The sequence below is a fragment of the Platalea leucorodia genome (genome assembly GCF_965183815.1).
Source record: "Platalea leucorodia genome assembly, chromosome: 7".
In the NCBI taxonomy this organism is placed as follows: Eukaryota; Metazoa; Chordata; class Aves; order Pelecaniformes; family Threskiornithidae; genus Platalea; species Platalea leucorodia.
Window position 1 is genome coordinate 52156225 of NC_138829.1, and position 20721 is coordinate 52176945.

Sequence of the window (20721 nt, forward strand, 5' to 3'; positions counted from 1 at the left end):
AGGCTTCTGTGTCTTTCCAAGTGACTTAAGCTGCTTCAGTCACGGCATAGTAATTTTACTTTGTGGACCTTATGAGAGAGAACTGCTGCATAAATAACAGATTCAGTTTTTAGGAGGCTTAAACTGGTTTTAGCATGTGTCAGTCTCAACGAAAGTGCAATGAGAGAACCTGTCAGTTTAACTTTGTTTTCATCAGAACAAATGATAATTGATTGAATGCTATGTTAATTCAAGTTTTAAAGGAGAGCAATTCTTTGGTTTCTGTTTTATTTCTATGCCATAATAACTAGGTTCACCTGAGAAGCCCTGTTGAGTGAATTTAATCCACATGACTATTTATTGCACAGAAATGATTTGGCTTCACTCCTTTCAGATTTCTCTTAATGATTTTGTGTCTGTAGAATGTGATTAATCATTGTAACTTAGGTGAGTTATTGGTAAGACTTGAAAGCAGCAAGTATCAGTGTCTTTTTATAGGCTGAAGCATGATTAGATACTATTGAAGGTTAGTATGCAAGGAAGCTATTTAGAAATAGAAATTGTCTAGAGAATAACAGTGTCTGGTTAATCTTTATAATAAGTTCAGAAGTCAGCACCTTGCAGAATATCACATGAACTATGAATAAGCTGTCTACTCTTTCTGAGGCTTTGATATCTTGTTAACTTTTTGCAGAAGTGTAGTATACACTGCCAGAAAGTGGCATTAGCTAGTAGAATATCCAAGAAACAGATATAAGAGAGACCAGGCAGTCTTTTTGGTCATATGTTTAAATGTTTGAGTGGTATATTTTATACTGTTTACTGAACATTTTATAGATCAAAACTTGAATTTCCTTTGAAAGGCATAAAACTCTAGCCAACTTTGATCTTTGTTTGGATTTCTGTTAAACTGAATGCTTTTTCTTTAGCTTTAGTTTTAACTTTGTTCAACTGTGCGTCAAAGGAGCACCAGATCCACATGAGTAAAAGCATTTTGGGCATTCTCTGGTTAGCTGGCTTACTTAATTGACCCTCTAGCATTAGGGGAGAATTCTGGTATTTATGTCAGATAGTGGTGGGGAGGCAGTCACTCACATAAGAGTGGATGAGACCTTGAGTTACTGAGTCAGTGCTGGATGCTGCTGTACAGCATATACTTTAGTGTCTGAAACTTGCATTTATAGCATACTCCATGAAAACACTTTACTGAAGTCACATCAGTTTTATTATTGATAATACAGACTTTCTTAGTTTGATAGGAACAGTCAGTGTTTCCTCTAGATAGGTATATACATGTAACATGAAATTCCAAGGGCTTATTTTTTATTAGTAGTTTGTACTGTTTTCCACCATATCACTGTAGTATACATGGCACTTAAGGTCAGCTCTAGAAATCTACCTGCTGCCTTAAGACTAGCAGACTCTCATTGGACAATGTAGTGGCGTTTAAAATACCAACATACATTTAAAAACCTTGTATAATGACACACTGATGCTTTTTAGTGAGGGCGAAGTTACTGGCATAATGTTGAAAAATTCAGATGAAAATCTGAAAATTTCATGCAAAATCTCTGTAAAAAATTCTACTGCAAAATCCAGCTTCTGTTATCCTCCAGACTAATAGTACATTTTTGTCAGTTGCAGAAAACTTGCTCTTTTTGAATGTTTGGCTGCTACTACCAATTTGACTTCCAAGCTATGCTGTTCATTTAAAGCAACTGAAGCACAGGATTTCTTGTTCAGGCCTTAGTGTTCTCAAGTTTCTTTTTTGAAGCAGATCTATTATAAAAACTCCTACATTAAATTTTATAAAGCATCTCTGCTAGGTATACAGTTAAAACTGTATAAAAAATAGGATTGATGCTTCCAGCCCTTAATCCTCTTAGTGGCTCTTCAGTGGACTCTCTCCAGTAGTTTCATTTCTCTCTTTTACTGGGGAGCCCAGAACTGGACACAGTATTTGAGATGGGACCTCACCAGTGCTGAGTAGAAGGGAAGATTCAGCTCCCTTAACTTGATGGCAACACTGCTCCTAATGCACCCCAGGATTCTGTTAGCTGTCTCTGTTGCAAGGGCACCTTGCTGGCTTGTATGCAACTTGCTGCAAAGTTGCTTTCTAGCCAGTCTCCAGCATGTACTAGTGTATGGTATGCACTCCCTAGGGGCAGGACTTTGCACTTCTCTTTGTTGAGCTTAATAAGGTTCCAGCCGGTCAAGGTCCATCTGGATGGCAGTGAAATCCTCTGGTCTGTCAGCCACTACTTGGTCTATCAGTCCCTGTACTTGTAAATCCATCTGCAGTTTGGTTCTTTTTTTTTTTTCCTTTGTTTTTTGCTGTCTTCAACCTTTTAAATAGGTTTGACAGCTACTACTTTTGCATGAAACATCTGGAAGGGTGTTAAATTGATAGACTTCAGAACCTCTGCAGAATTCAGACAGGTGAAGACATACTTGATGAATGTTACAAAGACAGCTACACTTACAAAAATTTTTTTTTAAGTCTTTAACCCTTTACATCTGTGTAAGAAGAGATCCTGCTACTTGATGTAAGTATTTGATACACTTTTTGGTTTGGAGAGCCTTGTTTACACAAGTATTTTTCAACCAAAAACTCAAGCAACGTTGATTATCCATAGATTGCATCCACTTCTGGGATGACTGTATAGATCAATGTTACCATTAAACTGTAGCTGGTGGCAAAGTGTGGAAGTAAACTAACATGCTAACAAGTTATTTTAAGATGTTGGCACTGGCTTTGTTGTGCTTCACTACATATCATTTAATTGCAAGCACACTATCTAGGCAAAGTCAGCTGCCACAGAGTAGTCTGAATTACTTTGTGTAGGTGATACTGAAGGCTTGGACTGACACCAATAACAGAAATCTGAAGAGAAATTTGGAATGAAGAGACTTGGCTGGACATCTCAATGTTTGGAATTTTCTTGCTTTAATTTAGTATCTGGTATGAAATCAACAGATTTGAGCATAAACAATTATTCATTGATTTGTATAAAACAAAATGCATTCATAGTTTTGGCTTTCTATGAGAGCAGAAAATGCAAATTTCTATAATAATAGCTTAAACAGGTGAGAGAAAATACTTGATCACTGTCTCAGCACAAACAGAGCGCAGATGTTCGTGTTTTAATACTGGCTCTGATTTCATTAAGTCTGTCCTCAGACTCTTGGAATTCAGTGATCTATCCTAAAGTGCCAAAATTTGTTAACAAATGAACATACAAATGAAATTTTTTTAAATGTCTGTTCTCTTCCAAAATCTGTAGCAAGCTCATCCCCTGAAGGGAGATCTGATGTGTGGACAATAAAATACTGGATAAAACTTTTTCAATGTTTTCAATATTTAAACAAGTTTCAGAGTTGAAGTCTTTTAAGAGAAGTTGAGAGCTCCAGAATTTTTTTCCCATTCTGTATGGCTGCTTGTAACGTTCAAACAGTAACTCTTATTGCTTTGCATTTTGATAGAAATGGAATTTCCCCCTCCCGCCGCCCTTTTCGCTTTGAAATAAACCGTTTTGGGGACAAAGGCAGTATGGCACTTGCTTGTTTTTCTAAGACCTTCTGAGTTCAAGGTGTCTAGCTTTAAATGGAAATCTTAATATAGTTCTAAGTATGTTTCCTAAATAAAATTGGGTTTAATGTACTTTCAAGTGGTAGCTCTCTCCACATCCCATCTTGAAAGCTTCCTTAAACAATGTAATTGTAAATAATTTAGTGTCGCTCTTTTCTCCTCACCAGTCTCTATTCCTATTTGAAGTTTTGAAGTTGTAAGTTTATTTTGACAAAGAAGTGAAGAATTCTTCAAGGTCAGGTTTCTGTTTGGTGGGGGGTTTTTTGTTGGTTTTTTTTTTTAGTTTTTGTTTGGTTAGGTTTTTTTTGTTGGTGGTGGTTTGTTGTTTTGTTTGTTTGTTTTTTGTTTTGTTGTGTTTTTTTTTTTTTTTTTAACTTTTAAGCTTGCTAGTAGGAACTTGGCAGGAGTCAGAAGACATTACCTACATAAGATGCTTCTCATTGCTTCATTGGTGGTACCTTGCATCGGCATGAAGTTATGAGGTCTTCCAGGTGCTTCTGAATTCAGAACTGCCATTATACTTCAAGATGCAGCATGTTCTAGCTCTTAGCACAGGGGCATGGAATGCTGCAAGTCTGCTCACTCTCTATGAACAGCCTGTGGTTTGGGTACCAAAGGTGTCTATTTGAGGGCTCTGACAGTATGAAACCTGTGTGGGGTGGTACGTAGCAGTGTTCTTGGACAAACTGTAGGCAGCAGTCACTGCTTTTCAAAGAAAACTGTCAACCTTTGATTGTCAAAGTAGAATAATTGGAGAGAATTGTTTTGTGGGCTTAGTTTGGTTACTGACAGCTAATCTATAAATAGGTGTAAAAAATCTGTGAGGAGAGCCTCAAACTAAATTGTTGAAGTAGCTTGCAAGTGAGAGTCATAGAATTAAGTCTTTCACCAAGGTTTTAGCTATTCTGGGTTATGTGAGTAAGACTTCTTTCCAGTTTTTCTCTGAATTTGTTAACTGGCTTCCTTTGCAGGAAAAGGAGTTATAGATGTGAAAACTACATTTAAATAATATGTCTCTTTCCAGTGGATGTTTGGACTCCTGCCAAGGAGAAATGGCAGGGTTTTCTCTATTCCAAGAGCAATAGGATATCAGGGAAAAAATGGATTGTATGAGCCAAGCAATGTATGGGAAGCAAGTGGCTGAGTTCTGAGAGGTTGCAGTTCTGCAACCTGAAATCATGAGGTCTGTGAGCAGTCTGTGAGTTAAACCTCAATCTTTGTAGTGTAAATATCCTGAGACTGCAAAAATAGTAGCTGAGGAGGCTTTATGCACAGTAGATGTAACAGCATAGTTTTTCAGACCAGCAGGTCTATCAGGGCTTAGGCCTTCTAAGGTGCTGTGTATTTTCTTGACTTAAAAGTGACATCCAACCTAGCAGTACTCATTTATAACAATGGAAAAAAATTAAGTTTTTTGATTGGCTCAAGCAGGGGTATGGAAAGGGAAGAGGAGAAACATCTGCAGCTGTTACAGCATGTTGGAATTGAAGTAAAACCAGAAAAGAGCAAGGAACAGACAACTTTCTCCTTTAATTAAAAGAAAACAAAAACAGAAACAAAAAAACACCACCAAGTTTTAAGGGGCAAGTGTGTGTTTTTAAGGTACATTAATATGATGAGAGAACACTGAAAGGAATGAAAATAGCCATTGCAGATTACTTTTAGAAATTATTGCACTCTTTTTTTCCCCTTTAAGTAAGACTTTGCCAAACTGCTAGGAAAGTCAAAAGCTCTTGTTTATGGCTCTCTGTTTGCAATGAGGTTAATTAGTATATGCTGTACAGAAATATTTTGCTGACCGAAATGCCTGAAGTTAGAAGAAGTTATTGTTTCAGTGTTAGTTAGCTGATTGATGTGGGTGCTGCCTTACTAACGTTGGCAAGTCAAGTTTATAAGTCTAACGCATGCTCCTTTGTCCTGTGCCCTTTTACCTACTTTGCTAGCAAGCACGTGACAGCAGAGGAATGCAAAGGAGGGGAAGTGTACAGCAGCTTATGATTAAATTGGCCTTTAAGGAGGAAAATAAGTGTTCAAAGAAAGGGACTTCAGGAAGTCTTTGGTGTGCAGCCATCATAATTCAGAACAGTCTTAAAGGCTTGCAGTTTTCTTAAGTAAAGGAAAAGGATATGAAAAGAAACAAGCCATTTGATTGTTTCACATATTAGGGTCAAGTAATACAGTCCTACAGCTAGACTTGTCTTTGTTTTCAGGGCTTGTTTAGTTGATTCAGGATTAATTCTTGCTGGATTAATATTTCTTCATTTGGGAATAAGGAATATTTTCCTTATTGAAGCTTATTTAATTTTATGATCATGCTAAGTTTTAATTCATTAAAATATCAAGTTGACTGTTTATGATTAATGCTATTTATAATTTTTTCTACCTTGGACAGTAGAAATGCATGTGCCTAAAAAGGGAAGGGTTCCTGAAATTATCTCTCTTCAGAAACAGAGAGGAGGATGGTTACAAATTCCCACGCTGAGAAGTCACAGGGGAATTGAAGGGTAATAGAAACTAGTTGATCTGGTACTTAAGACACTGGCATTCCAGAATATAAAATTCCATGTGTGAACTGGAGAACCTGTTGGCCCTTCTTGAGACAAATCCAGGTGCCTGATTCTCCATATGGGGATATGGTTGGTTTTGTTGGTTTTTTGTTTTGTTTTGTTTTTTTTTTAAATACCAGTCTTAATAGTACTGCTAAACATATGATGAATTCTTAACTTTGAGTGCTTTCCCCTTTTGCAAACCTTGTTGAGTCCAGGATATAACATGTATTACTACTGCCTGTCTCTGTTTTATTGCTCTCTTGCAGTTTTGGTCTCAATGTCAAACTTGTGAGGCACAATTTTAATGAATGAATGGACAGCTGACTTTGACTTTCTGATACTTGTCTACAGCAAGGCCCCTATGAATAAGCAGTTGTTAGTGATGAAGTCGTTAAGTACTACAAATTGCAGTTGTTACTAGGGCATACAGGGCTTGTCTTAAAGGTTTTGAAACTGGTGTTCAAAGCTGATTTGGTTTCTTTGTTGTCCTAATCAGACACTGTACATGCATAGATTAAATTGTATACTATCTGTATGACACTGTGAGCTTTAGCTACCCTGCTGGAAACCGGGAAGCCTGATTCACCCAGGACTCAGCCTCTAAAACTTGAGCAGTCCTGGTGGATTTGGGAGGTCTGTGAATTACCATCAGCCACTGTAGCAGTAGTTGTATTGCAGAAGTTTATCATTGCAGGCTGGTCTAGGGATAGGCACTTTCAATATTGCAAACAGTCACTACCTATTGGTCAACAACCTTACTAGATGCTTCACAACAGCACTTATCTTGGTCATCTCTGCCTAATGCTCCTTCTCTTCCTATACTGTGTATTTATTTCCTAAGCCTACTATTACTGCAGCATTCCCAGTGCTTACATTCCCTAGTTGTCTACTCATACACCTTTGCACCCGTTCTTTGTGCTCCAGATGACTTTGACATAGTAGAATATTTACAGACTAGAGGAGCAGCACTACAGTCATAATAAACTGCTTTTGAAGTGCCCAGCTAAACTGCACTGGTTAGCCCTCACATGCTGTTCAACAGGGGATGAACGTCTACCAGAATTTAAGTTTAGTTACAAAGTCTAAGGTTTACAAAAGAAATGTAAATTTCAGCATTTAGGATTCAAAGGGCATGAAGTAGTTGTACTTTATTTTGATTTTGCTTAAATAGAAATGCCAGTGCCACCTTAAAACACTTGGTATTGATAACATCGTGTTTTGTACCAGTAAAAATGTGAAATTAAAACTTGTGCTTGAATCCTGACCTACAGATGGGATTATGGATTTCTCTACCTTGTTGCCATACTTTTAAGAGGATATTGTTTTTAGGATTATGCACAGAAGTTTTGGTAAGCTAATAAATGAATGGGGACAAAAGACTTTGGAATCACAATAGTCTCAGGAATATGTAGTTTGGACCATTTCAATGTTATACATAGAGCCTGTCTGCAAAAATCTGTGTTCTGATTTTAAGTGCTCAAACAACATACTCTGAATTAATGATGAGTAGGGGTAACTTCCAGGATATTTATGTAGAAATGGTGGATACAGAAAGAAAGAAGCTATGAAGATGAGCTGATAAATAAGAGCATACAGTTCAATTTGAATTGGCTGTATCCTCAGACAGAGTTGAGACGTAAATATGTAAACAGAATCACAGTTACATTTCTGTTTTAACTTCCAGTGGTTTTTATTTGAGCCTGTTATGCCTGCCCATTATGATGGTCTTTTGCCTATATTGGCACCATTGTTGATATTTGTTTGGGTAGTTAAACTGAGCTGCAGTTCTATTAAATTTCCTCTTAATTTCATGTTTGTTTACATGAAGGTCATTTTTCTGACAGTTGTGATTTGGTTTCCTCCACTCTGCATAGTTTTGATTTTGCATTTATTTGCCGGACAGAACTCAGATCCACAGGGGCTATAGTGTCTTATTGTTGTGACTGATCAGCTTGAAATTAGGATATGAAAAAAATTTCAGAGGAAGATATGGCCAGAAGCAGCTTTGTTTTGCTAGCCGAGGTGAAGACTTTTGTTTCAAAATGATGAAAAAACCATTTTCTGAATCTCCTTTATCATTGCAGAGTGAGATGCTATGTACCTGCAATACACTTTTTCTAAATATTATGGCTTTAATTTTCTGCTCTGCTCTGAATTTCTATATATTGCATGTATGCACGATATTCAGCTTGCTGCAATACTGCCAAAAGGCCTAAGTTACATGAGAGTGTTTCGCTTCCATTTTCAGCTGTTGTGGTTAGAAGAGGTACCTTAATTAACATACTGGATGTTCAGACTGAGGTGCAAGCATAGTCTGTAAGGAAGAGACAAGTACTGTATGTAAATTTGGCACACTTTGAAATATTTCCCCAAATTACTGTATAGAAGATACTTTGCTAGAAATGGACTAGTTTCTAGTTCCTTTGAACAAAGAGGAAATAATTTTTTAACTTTGCTTTTTGACAGAACTCTCCCTGAAAATGGCAGAAGCTCATCAAGCAGTAGCTTTTCAATTTACAGTAACTCCAGATGGGATTGACCTGCGAATGAGCCATGAGGCACTCAAACAAATTTACCTATCTGGTGTCCATTCTTGGAAGAAAAAGTTCATCAGATTCAAGGTATTTTAAATTAGCCAAGTCCAAACTAAAGACCAACCAAACTTGAGGGTTATTTAATGTTTTATAGATTTATTGAAGTTTTGTTTAGGCAAAACTTATTTTTTTTTGCAAATAAAGTTCCTTATTGGGAAAGACTTGTGTGGGTTTTAGTTAAGACAAGGGATACTGAGGAAGGTAGCACTGGGTGATGCTGTAAAGACTGAAAGGGTACATCTTTTTTATTTATTCTATGGAAACAAGATGAAACAGATGTAGAATTTAACAATAGCTTTAATTTACTTCATTCTCTTCGTAATACATTGCATAATTATGTAATCTTTTAGCATAAGTCAGAAATATAACTAGTTGTGATTTTTAGTGTTATGTCGCTTAGTACAAGACTACACTCTTGATTTTATGTATTCTTTGCCAAAATTAAATTTTCAAATTAACAAGAGTGTTTGCTGTTTTCAAAAAAAATACCTGAACATTTATCTTGTACAAGGTATGCTAAGTAGTAATGTTTCTGATGAGGTATTTGATATAGATTGTTGTGATTTTATTGCTTTGTTCATGGGATCATAAATGGTAAGTATCTATTTTATTAGTAGCAGACTAGATAAGCTACAGGCTATCTTCAACATCTCTTTCAAAAACATATTTTTAACAGTAATCTTAATAAAATCTTCTTATAAAGCTATGAGAAGGACTGTTTAAATGATATAACACCCCCCCCCCCCTTGATTCTGGTTTTCAGTGTCTTGTTCAGTAGAATATTTTTGCTATGTATTCATTTAGAGAGGCCTAACTCAGTGTAAGTGGGAATTATTGAAGTGTCATTTGTTCCAAAGTTGTTTGTTAATTTCAGTATTTTTAGTAAGACTTGCAGCAGAATCAGTGTTGTCTACAAAAGAACTTAAAAGTTCCTTTAATTCTTGATTTGTGACAATTTTCTGTAGCAGTCGAACTTAATCCATTCTCTACTTCTGAGTTAAGCATACGTAAGAATATGTTGGATAATCTTAACCTTTTGTTTAAAACTAAATGACTTAAATGTGGTGGGTTTTGTTTCTTTCCATGGTAATATGAAGTCAACCACTTTGGTATGAAAAAATTATGTGAAGGCTTTTCTTTCCAGAATGGAATTATCACTGGCGTTTATCCTGCTAGCCCATCTAGCTGGCTCATTGTAGTTGTGGGTGTGATGTCAACAATGTATGCCAAAATTGATCCTTCTTTAGGAATAATAGCTAAAATCAACCGAACACTTGATACAACGTAAGTAGACTGAAAAGTTACTGTTCCTCTAAAGGAAATCAGTTTTATTTGTAGCTACTCTTAAAGCTAATCCTGTTAAAATGTATCAGTTTTTGAACAGTATGTTTGTGACGGAGGAAGCCCAGTGAGCAGATGTATGATGGTTGTTAGGTAGGTTGTTATACCAGTATTACTACATTGTTTTCTGAGTATTTGGGAAGCACATTTGGCAAATTGCGTTGCCTTTGAGTTGCTGCATGAGAGAGTGTTTGGAAAGGAGTTTATGAAAAAGGGCTAAACAGGCGTGAAGCTTGTGTAATGCCTGCCCGTAGTACCATCAGACTTATGTTTGCAATATTACGTTCTCTTTAGAACTTAAACTGACATTAACTGGTACATGCTGGCTCTTGTTTTAAACAGTGGCTATATGTCAAACCAAACACAGAATATCGTGAGTGGAATACTTTTTGGCACAGGACTTTGGGTTGCCCTTATTGTCACAATGCGCTACTCTCTAAAAATGCTGCTTTCCTATCATGGTTGGATGTTCGCTGAACATGGCAAACTTTCTGCAGGCACCAAGTTTTGGATGGTAAGGATATATTGTCTTCCTGTTTCATCTTAACTTCTATCTGATCTGTATTCAAAGCCCTAAAAGAGAAAACTTTGTAGGTTGTTCCTTTCTCGTGTTTTCTGTGTCATGGGACAGGATGCTGTTGGGTAGATATTTCTACTAATTACTGTCATCCTTCTGATGCTATAATTAAACTATTCAGGATGGCCTTGTAGAAGGAAGAGTAAACACTGCAAGAATAATTTCTAAATTTGCCAACACCTTTGGACTGTGTGACTCAAATACCTACTTTTTCTCTATGTGCAAGTACAGCTTAAAGAACTCGGGCTGCAGCACTGAAGAATCTTGTCCTCCCCAAAAAGTGCTGCCCTAATTCTTTGTTGAAATGTTAGGATTTCTTGTCATCCATTCTAAAATTTTTCTTATGCTTGAAGAAAATAATATTGAATGCCCTTTCAATTGATTTAGTGGTATGCCTCCAAAATGAGTTGGAGAAAAAGTGTAGGGTAGGTAGCTTGTTATGCAATTTTCACATAAGGATAAGATGAGAGTGATCTGGCTCCTGTTGATTATTGTGGTGCTTTGGAAAAGCATCCTTAAAGGATGCGATAGGCACAAAGTGAGGAAATGTACATATAGGTGCTCCAAGAGATGAAGTGGGTTTTTGTTACTTGAATTCAGTTGTTTCAACTCACTTTTGCCAGTATTGTTATAGAAATAACTTAAGTGCCCTACTATGATAAACTTAGTCTCTGTGGCCTCAAAAATTAACTGGTGTGTGTTAGACTAACAATGTGTCATAATTTGTTATGAAATATGTTCAAGAGCAGGTATCCAGAATGGTACACTAAAATAGAATTTAATGTTCATCTGTTACAAATGAAATTTCTAATTGATAGCTTCTCCTGGAAGCGGTATCAGGAGCCTCATGACTCGAATTTGTACAGTACAGGCTCTGAATGGTAAGGCTTTCTGTCAATTGCTTGAAGCTGTAGCTGTCTGAGTTTTCAGCATGTCCTACCAGATAGATATTTTAAAGCTGTTAATATTGCCTTATCAACCTTAAACAGTATGAACTGTAATCCTACTTACCATGCTTTGTTGCATATTGTATTCATAAATTTGTCTATTATATATGTTGCATATATATTTTGTTGTGTGTTATATATGTTTTAAAATAGAGAACACTATAAAGGTGTATGCCCAACAGTGTCTCGTCTATACTTAATATGAAGCTCTATTTTAATACCTTATTCTTCCTTTAGCTAGTCCTAGCAAAAGAGAAGACTGGTTTCCCTAGTAAAACAGTACCAACTACCTTAGCTTTCTAGATTTTTATTATCCTTTAATATTGTGTAATTTTCTGGAGGGGTTTTCCTGTTGTGGTTTTTTTTTTTTCCTTAGCTGTTTTTCATGCTGATTAACAGCATGAAAAATGCTGTCGTGAATGTACTGTCTTCTGTTCAAATAGTCATGCAGATCAAAAACCTTTAGATGTGATTTCAGTCACAGTACAAAGTGATTTTCAGGCTGGTTGGAAGTCTGCTGGCACTTTCAATGAACATATTTCATCTTCTAAAGTCAAATTTCCTGTACCAGGATTAGGGGAAAAATCTAAGTATTAGCTGCTGTTTTAATAAATAAGTTTAATAATAATCTGTGAACAGATGCAACACATGATAGAATGAGATTATTTGCTGTGTCTGCATATGAAATCAGAGATATAATTATATGTGTCTGTCAGATCACTTTAATGGTCTCAAACTTATAAATTCTCCGCTACAAGTCTACTTAAGAGATAAATACTGTGAAACATGTTTGGTTTTGTCAGTTGAGCAGGTATTCTCTGTCTGAAGATAATTTCAGCCTTTCCTGGCTTAAGAGTTCTGCAATAAAGTTGTCTCCAAGTATGGAATTAAATTTTTCTTATGAAAAGCTGAGGTTTTTTTTCGCACCTGGCTTCAAATTTATCTTGTCATGAAGCACAACTAGATTTAATTAGGCTGATCACTGTGGTGCATCCAGGTACATCTGATGACCCTTGATACAGATCCATTTGCAGAGAGGTCTTTCTTGGTGGTAATACTCTGCAATTCTTAATAGTTTTGTGCTGCCTGAAACAACCTCCTCTAGCTGTGCTACCCAAAGAAATTGGAGGGGGGGGCAGGGAGGAACTCTACATAGTAGAGGTTTTTTTTACTAAGTAGTTTTGCCAGTTGTGGGGGGATAGAAGTTCCTAAGTTCTAGGAATTTAGTAGTGAAATGACATCCTCTGTTTTCTGTCTTTAGTCTATTGGCCTCTATACAATATACGGTATAGGATATTGGAGCAAGATTGGATTTTGACAATAAAGGTTCCACTGGATTGTTGGTGTAATACTTGACCTTACTTTCATGCTGAAATAGGGTGATAATGTCAAAATTCTTTCATGTGTAGCCTAGAAGTTGCATGGTCTAGACGTTCAGCCTAGTCCGTGTCACAGTTGAGAATTAGTCATAGCCAGAAATGCTGCTTCTGTCTTCAGTCTCCCATGGAAAACAGGAGATGCTGTAATATCTGAAGCTAAGATGGGAATTGTTGTCTCTGGCTTTTTTGTTTGTTGCTGTTTTTTTGTAACACAAGCACTGAGTATAACACTGGCATGCTTGCACAATTTGGTATGTTCAAATCATGCAGCAGACTACCTGAGGTAGACTCATGCTTGAAGAAACTCCCGGTAACATCAGTACTATTATTGATGCTGAGCTATAACTTTGGAAAATATTAAATAATGATTTCAAATCATAATTATTAATTTTTTTAAAGGTGGCTATAGTTATCTAGGATCCTTAGCTGAGTGATGGGCTTGGTAATGATTCCTGTTTGGAAGCACAATATAGATATTTTTGTCGTATCTACTATATAGTAAAAGATCAACTGGTAGACTTGCTTTTTTAATCCTTAGAGAGGGAAATGTATGAAGAAAAGAAGTACTAAGTAATTCTGTCTTTATTTTCTGTTGAGATGAAGGTGTGCCATTCATAAACAACAGTATTGCCTGATGACCAGAAGATTGTCTGGGAAGTCAGGAATGACTATGACCGTCTTTCTCGTCCACTGACATGCTGTTTAACCTTTAGGAAGTTAGTTTATGTCACTGCCTTTTTTATTTGTGAACGAGTGATAAATATGATAGTTTGCTAAATTTAGGACAGTATAATTTACCAGTGAAAAGAACTATGAGGTACATTACACTTTATTTCTCTGTCATTTTTCTTTTGTTGAACCTAATAATTTGACGTGTGTATTTCCTTTTTATTTTTCTTCAGGCACTTGTAAAACTCTTCTCAGGACGTAAACCCATGTTATACAGTTTCCAGACATCTTTACCACGATTGCCAGTTCCAGCTGTTAAAGACACAGTCAATAGGGTGAGTACGTTCATTAATTAATTTTCTTCAGTAACACCAAATCCATATTTAGATGCCCTTGTGTTTGGTTTTTTTTTTTTTTTTGCCATGTCTTATAAAAGTATTGCATGGTGGTATTAATGTGGTGTAATGGATTAAAACTTCTGCATAGAAATTAAAATAAAGGCTATGACAAACCACTGAAACTGGTGACAATTTGAAGCCAGTGTACTTCATATTGGATGATGTGATGTCTGTTGATGTAAGACTATGCAACAAAGTGTGGTTTCCAGGGCTTTTAAAACATACTGGGTTTGTTATCTTCCACAGCTTGAACACATAAATGTGTGTTTTATGACACAAAACCTTATAGCAAAGTGTGTAACTAGGACAGTATGTCACAGAAACTGAAGGGTTGATTTTTTAGAGACTAGAAAATATGTCTGCCTGATAATGAAGAAGCAGTACGTCTTTCCCTTTTGAGTGGAAAATGTATCTTTAGAAAAGTAACCTCTTCCACTTATGATTTGCTGACAAATGTCTGGAAAAAGATCTCATTTTTGTCATTTGCAGACAGATGTTTAGAAGAGCATGTACTCTTATTTTAACAACATAGTATTTGCAGCCTTATGAATTGAGTCTGGATAATCTTTGTCTACTGTTCAAATGATTTGTGTAGGAATGGTGAGAAGCTATGTATTAGTTACTGTACTCATGCTGATTCTTTTCCTGTATTCTAGTATCTGGAATCAGTTCGGCCACTTATGGATGATGAAGAATTCAGAAGAATGGAGGGTCTTGCCAAAGATTTTGCATTTAATTTAGGACCAAGGCTTCAGTGGTATTTGAAATTAAAATCCTGGTGGGCCACAAACTATGTGAGTAGATAAATATGAGGCTCAGTCGTTCAAATGACATAACTTAATTTGTTCCCTGTTGCCTTTTTTTGGCTTTCATTCTTTCTTAAATGTAAAAGAAGGCAATTGAAACTGCCTAATATTTTTGTAAAGTGCATCAGAGACCCCCTGATTTCCACAAAAATAATATCTGTGATTTGGTAAACAGTGTGGTGAATGGAACTTGAAAGAATGAATCCTTATTTTGTGTTTGTTATTCTGGAGCAGGTGATTTAGCTTTTGCTGTTATGATTGCTTTTGAGATCTGTTTATTTGCTTGTTAAGCTTGATAACTCAGCAATGGGCCTGGCTACCCAGGTAGTTTAGAAGAGTGATTTAGGACAACTTTTTTTGTATAGAGCAGCTAAAGCCTATGGAAGAGAAATTTTAACAAAAAGTGGGGGGGGGGGGGGGGCACTTTTTAGTTTTGTTCTGCTTTTTTTTTTTTTTTTTTTACCAAAAAGAAAACCCAGACACTAACATCATAGTGAGAACTGTAATATAATTCCTTCCTGATGTATTGTCTAACATCTAGCTATACCCCGTAGCCTAAGCTGAGCTAGTGTCCTGACAAAGGCTGCAAAACATTCAGGAGATCTGATACATTTTAAATATTAACTGAAGATGACAACTTCTTCAGAAGCTTATCAGAGAGCTACCACTGAATTTAATTCTCTCACCCCTTTTTTGCTCTTTTCCCTAAAGTTTAACACAAATTAGGCTTTGTTTGTCTTTTTTACAAGACAAAGTAGGGGGAAAGCTAGCAGTTTCCTTCCTGCTTCTGTATGGAATGTGGAGTCATTAAGACAGAAGACACAAACTGTGGAAATTATGAGATTTTACTGCTTTTGTTTTCCTTCCTGCTATAGGTTAGTGATTGGTGGGAAGAATATATCTACCTTAGAGGACGTGGACCGATTATGGTTAATAGTAACTATTTTGCAATGGTAGGTAAATACTATAAACACCTTATGTGTCGAAGTAGTACTGTAAAATTTCTGCCAGGTATTTTCGTGATATCTTTCTGCTTAGAAATCTATTGCCACTGAGTATGTGACCTTTGTTTTTCTTCTAGTTTTTCTTTTCTACCTACCTGCAGCCAATGTCTTCAAGTACAGCGCTGTCTTAATAATAATAATAAAATTAACACATCTCCTTAGTATATCTGCTTACTACAGCAAGCAATCTTTCAAAAGCTCCATGTAAAATTTCATGGGTAACACAGTTCAACAAGGTGTGCACTCATACTCACAAATGTCTGTACAGGAAGTAAAATTGTAAAAGACCCTAAAATTAAAAGCAAAAAGAGGAAATATGGTGGTCTTGGATTCAAGTTTTAAGTAGCATTGTCATTTCTACTGGGATGATTAACAGCTATCATGTATGTTTTAGGACTGATGCTGTTTAAGGAGACTGTGACTGTTGAAGAAATTAATTTCAAGTCATCAACTCGCTGCGCTAGTGCACTTCATATGTTTTAATGCCTTTTCTATATTGACCAGAATAAACTTTAAGAATGTGGATGAGAAGTACTATCAGTATTTTTTTTTTAAATGTAGTCTGGTAATCGTTAACTTATGATTCTTCTGTGCTTTACAGGACTTCCTTTATTTATCTCCCACAACTGTGCAGGCAGCTAGAGCTGGTAATGTTATCCATGCCATCCTGCTCTATCGGAAAAAACTGGACAGACAAGAAATCAAGCCAGTATGTATATGTTTAAATGGCTTTTGATCTTTTTCTAGCACAGTCTGTAAGAAATAGACCAGTTTTTGGAATGGGAGAGGAGAGGAATGTATTATTGTCAGAACTACATGTAAGATGTAACTGAATTTGTGGTCCCAAACACCTTGGTTAACACTTGAATTGCACATGGGCAGAAACTACCAAGTATCAAAAATGCAGGATTCTGTCATGCCAACTAATTGCAGTATTTGAAATTAATGTATGTATTTGATCTCAAAGATCTTTTCCAGCCTAAATGATTCTATGATTCTATTTGCCCAAAAGACAAAATAGAGGTTTGTACCTCTATAATATGTTATGTATTCTGTATAACAGATGTTATTGGTATGTAATGGTACTTCTCAGCCACTGAAGTCCGAAAAGTCTGTGGTATCATGTAGCGCGCGCACAAGGGGTGGTTGGGACAAAGGACTGGACCTCAAGGCCAAGAGTGGGCCAGTGGCAGCCTAAGTATAGATGGTGGTAAAATCCTGTGTTGCACTAATTTCTAGGTAACAAAGACAGGCAAGGTGAATCCCATTCTGAATTTCTGTTCTGTCCAGTGGCTGTGTGTTGTAGTGAACAAATATTGTGGAAACAATTCAGTACTTTTGTTGAAGGTCATGGCAGGGATGTGATTAGTTGTATGTAACTACAAATCTGAGAAATGTGAACTTTTGTTCCTACACAGCCAGAAATAGCTTTGAAAGAAGAAATTAAGGAGTAATGCATGCTGCATGTATAAGTTTTGCATCCGGACCAGCCATTGAGAGCTCTTTGGCTTTCAGATGCTAGCTAGCTTCAGTCATCCTTCCTGAAGGGTGAGCTTTTGGTAGGAGGGAAAAAAATACAGCTACTGGAATGTCAGTGGAATCTTCCTCATGTAGTTCAAGGAAAGACAATGAAAAGGGGGGGGGGGGGGGGGAAATCCCTGAGCTGATGTATTATAAATCTTACTGTTCTACAGCCTGTCTTTAATCAGATCCTGTTTTTTCTTTCCTTTTTAATTTGCTAATTGTATATGCAAAATTACATTTTAATGTACCTTTTTGGCACAGATTCTTCTGATGGGATCTACTGTTCCACTCTGCTCAGCTCAGTGGGAACGGATGTTTAATACCTCCCGTATCCCAGGAGAGGAATCAGGTAAGCAGGGCCAGCCAAGGAGAATAAACATCTTAATGGAATTCATTTTTTGGGGTATTTTCTGCTAAAATCCTGGTTTTGCAGATAAGGATCTGACAGACAGAAGGACACACCAATACTGTGTTCTGATACTCAGGAAGAAATTAATTGCTGTAGAGTGCATAGGTGTTTTTCCTTTTAGGGTGATTTTGAAACTTCTTCAGTGCTTTTTTTGTCTCTTCCTTTACTTAAAAACTAACTTCAAGAACCTGTTGTCTGCCCTGTGTTTTTTAATTTATAAATAACCTTTACTTTTCTCCATTTTACTCTTTCAGGATTCTTTGATATCCATGTTTTTATCTTTGTAAAAGTTGTATTCTCTTATCTCAACCATTTAAAAATCTTCTGCTTGCTTGACTTTCCCTTTTTCCTTTCAGCTTATGATTCACAACAACATCCCAATGCGTTCTCAATATGAGCATACGTTCAACACTAGTTGTTTACTTGGTTTAGAGGCAGGTACAGTCTTAGTCCTGTCAAGGTTTTCAATGCCACTGTTACCTTGACCTTTTGTATACACTGTAAGACATCAGCTAAGTGAACTCACCTGTAATAAGGACTGTGTCTAAAACTTTCTCTGTAATACATTAAGAAAATATATACTCTGGGTTTTGTTAGTTCCTGCCCTAACCCCCAGCAATGGTCTGACTACCCTAAGCTATAAGTAATTAAGTTTTCACATTTTAATGTTGAATAGAGGGGCGTACCTCTTGACTTACAGCAGAGTCATTTTCACATGAGTCTGTTCCTGCAACTTCTGCTTATTGTGGGAGACTAAGGATATGTTTACATGATCACAAGCAATCATGTTAGCTCAGTCAAAAAAAAAAAATTGTATCTGTAAGTGACAGTTCATATACGCTTTCTCACTGTAGGTGTACATATGCTCTCATTGCATGCATTCATTAACACTGCCTATAGACATAAAAGCATTTCACTTTAGTAATTGGTGAACCTTTGATAAATTGTTGGTTGTATCTCAACATAAAAATACCGTATTTTTTGATGGTCAATACGTCCTCCAAGATCTTGAGGCTGATTCTTCTCCATATGGTGTTATTTTTCTAGAGGTAATGTATCCTTAAAGGTTCCTCATGCGTTTCTCCCCAAGGTAGCCTCCAAAGACCTCCATCAGCTTATCCTAAATTTTCCAGGCTCAAGCTGGTTTTTATGATCTTAATATTAAAGTGTTTTTTTTGTTGTTCTTTTCCCCTGAGTTTTGTCACTGTAAAAGGAGGCAGATTGCATCTAGAAATACTAACATTTGTAGTCAACAGGTGGAAGAAAACATTGCTATCCATTTTTCTCGTTCTTTGAGAAGCAAACTAATAATTTCACGGCAGATTTGAGTGGAGACTTTTGTTGTGCTTTCCACAAAAGCTTAAGCTATATCTACATTTCTCTGATCTGGTTATATGCTGAAGAGCGTCTTAGAACTGTGTTCATGTGTTTATCCAACACTGCATCGTTGTGGCAGCATCAGAATGAAATAAAGCATTTGGCAGTTAGCCTGACAGTCATGATTAGTCGGAGAACAATCACTAGGAATTTGGAATGCAAGGGGTTATTGGTTAGTCACCTCCATTGGGAATGTGCATATCCTACTTGAATATAGGATATTTTTTTTTTTTAACTTTCTCTGAGATTTCAAACTCGCTTTTACGTTTCAGGCTGCCTTTGAGCATGTTAGTCCCATTCAACTACAGAATAAAAACCATTGTTTCTAAACAGACAGAGGGATGTGCCCACTCTTCCCTGCTGGCGGTCTGACATTTGCTGTACTGTATGAAGTTGGATAAGGGGGGGAAGTGGCATTGCCTAGTGGATAAAGCAGTAGATGCATGTGTTGGATAAGGATTTTACTCCCAGTTCTGCTGCTGGCCTTTGGTAGATTATTGAGGAATTATTTCCCAGCTATGCCTCAGCTTCCTTTATCTGCAAAATGGAGAAAAACATGTCCTTGATGTGGTTACTCCCCGATCATGAACTAGTAGCTTAAGTAGACTAGCAAGTTTTAAAATCTCTATTAGACAACTGCAGTGCATAAGCTATTGTTATTTAGAATACTTCAAGTACTGAAAGTGCTACCCTTGCCCCTTCTCTGTCCTCAATAAAATAAAAGGTATGAAGTGTTTTCGTTTAGCTTTGGATTTGGTGTTCTCTTAGTCTGAAATGAGTTTTGCACAGAAGTGTAGAAGTGGCCTATTCTATCACCTGATTAAAATACATCCTGTATATCTTAATGGTTCTCCTCCGTTTCTGCTGCTTAGTCTTTCAAATTAAAGTACAGTCAGCATCATAAAATTACCTTATTTTCCTCCTAAGCATTTCACATTTCCTATTTTACTTTTTCAATTTTTCATTGTTTCTATTTTTCTAAAGGAAAAACAACTTTTGTCCTTTCTGTATGTGGATAAGTGAGTTAAAGACATTTTTCGCAGATTTTCATGAGTAGCTTAATTTCTTGCCCCCTGATTTCAATTTTAAGTGTTTTACGTTACAGTTCCTAATGGAGCAGCATATTTTAAAAAAAAAAAAAAAATCTGTGGCATGTCTTCATGTTAAGTGGTGGTAAAATCTTAATGAACATTGTATCTTATCACCTGAGCAGTTGTTTAATCTTCATGTCTTTTAACAAAGCACACTATGGAGTGAACCGCTTCTTTTAAGCAGGGAAGAGCCTTTATGTCTTTCCATTCCCGTTTTTTTTTTTTTTATAGGAGACCCATGCAGCTTGTTACATGCATCTTCAGATGTACATAAATGACTTCTTGAACTGGCAAGAAAAAGGAAAGGATTTTTTTCATATTACAACAAATCTGTACTCCAGGTGCATAAACCTGTATTTAGGCCCATAAGTAAGGTGTCAGGGCTCAACAACTGTTGTGAAATCAGGTGTTGATGTAGATGACTAATAATCTCACTTTTGCTTTTTACACTCAAGAGGTTGTCTTTTTTGTATGGACACATCATGTAC

The 20721-nt window shown here is 36.5% G+C and overlaps 1 protein-coding gene across 8 annotated transcripts in view; it reads left to right on the top strand.

The window, feature by feature from the left end:
• Positions 1 to 20721, top strand: part of CPT1A (carnitine palmitoyltransferase 1A) — a 46732-nt gene that overhangs the window by 4782 nt on the left and 21229 nt on the right. For 4 of the 8 annotated variants that reach the window (XM_082317838.1, XM_082317837.1, XM_082317840.1 and 1 more), the window contains 8 exons: positions 8584 to 8738; positions 9856 to 9995; positions 10395 to 10566; positions 13858 to 13959; positions 14679 to 14816; positions 15704 to 15781; positions 16434 to 16541; positions 17618 to 17705. In XM_082317838.1, the coding sequence (XP_082173964.1) occupies positions 8598 to 8738; positions 9856 to 9995; positions 10395 to 10566; positions 13858 to 13959; positions 14679 to 14816; positions 15704 to 15781; positions 16434 to 16541; positions 17618 to 17705 (967 nt within the window). In that variant the 5' untranslated portion in view covers positions 8584 to 8597. Of the gene's footprint in view, positions 1 to 8583; positions 8739 to 9855; positions 9996 to 10394; positions 10567 to 11447; positions 11511 to 13857; positions 13960 to 14678; positions 14817 to 15703; positions 15782 to 16433; positions 16542 to 17617; positions 17706 to 20721 lie in introns of those variants that run through there. The other 4 variants (XM_082317841.1, XM_082317843.1, XM_082317842.1 and 1 more) reach the window with 4 other exon arrangements.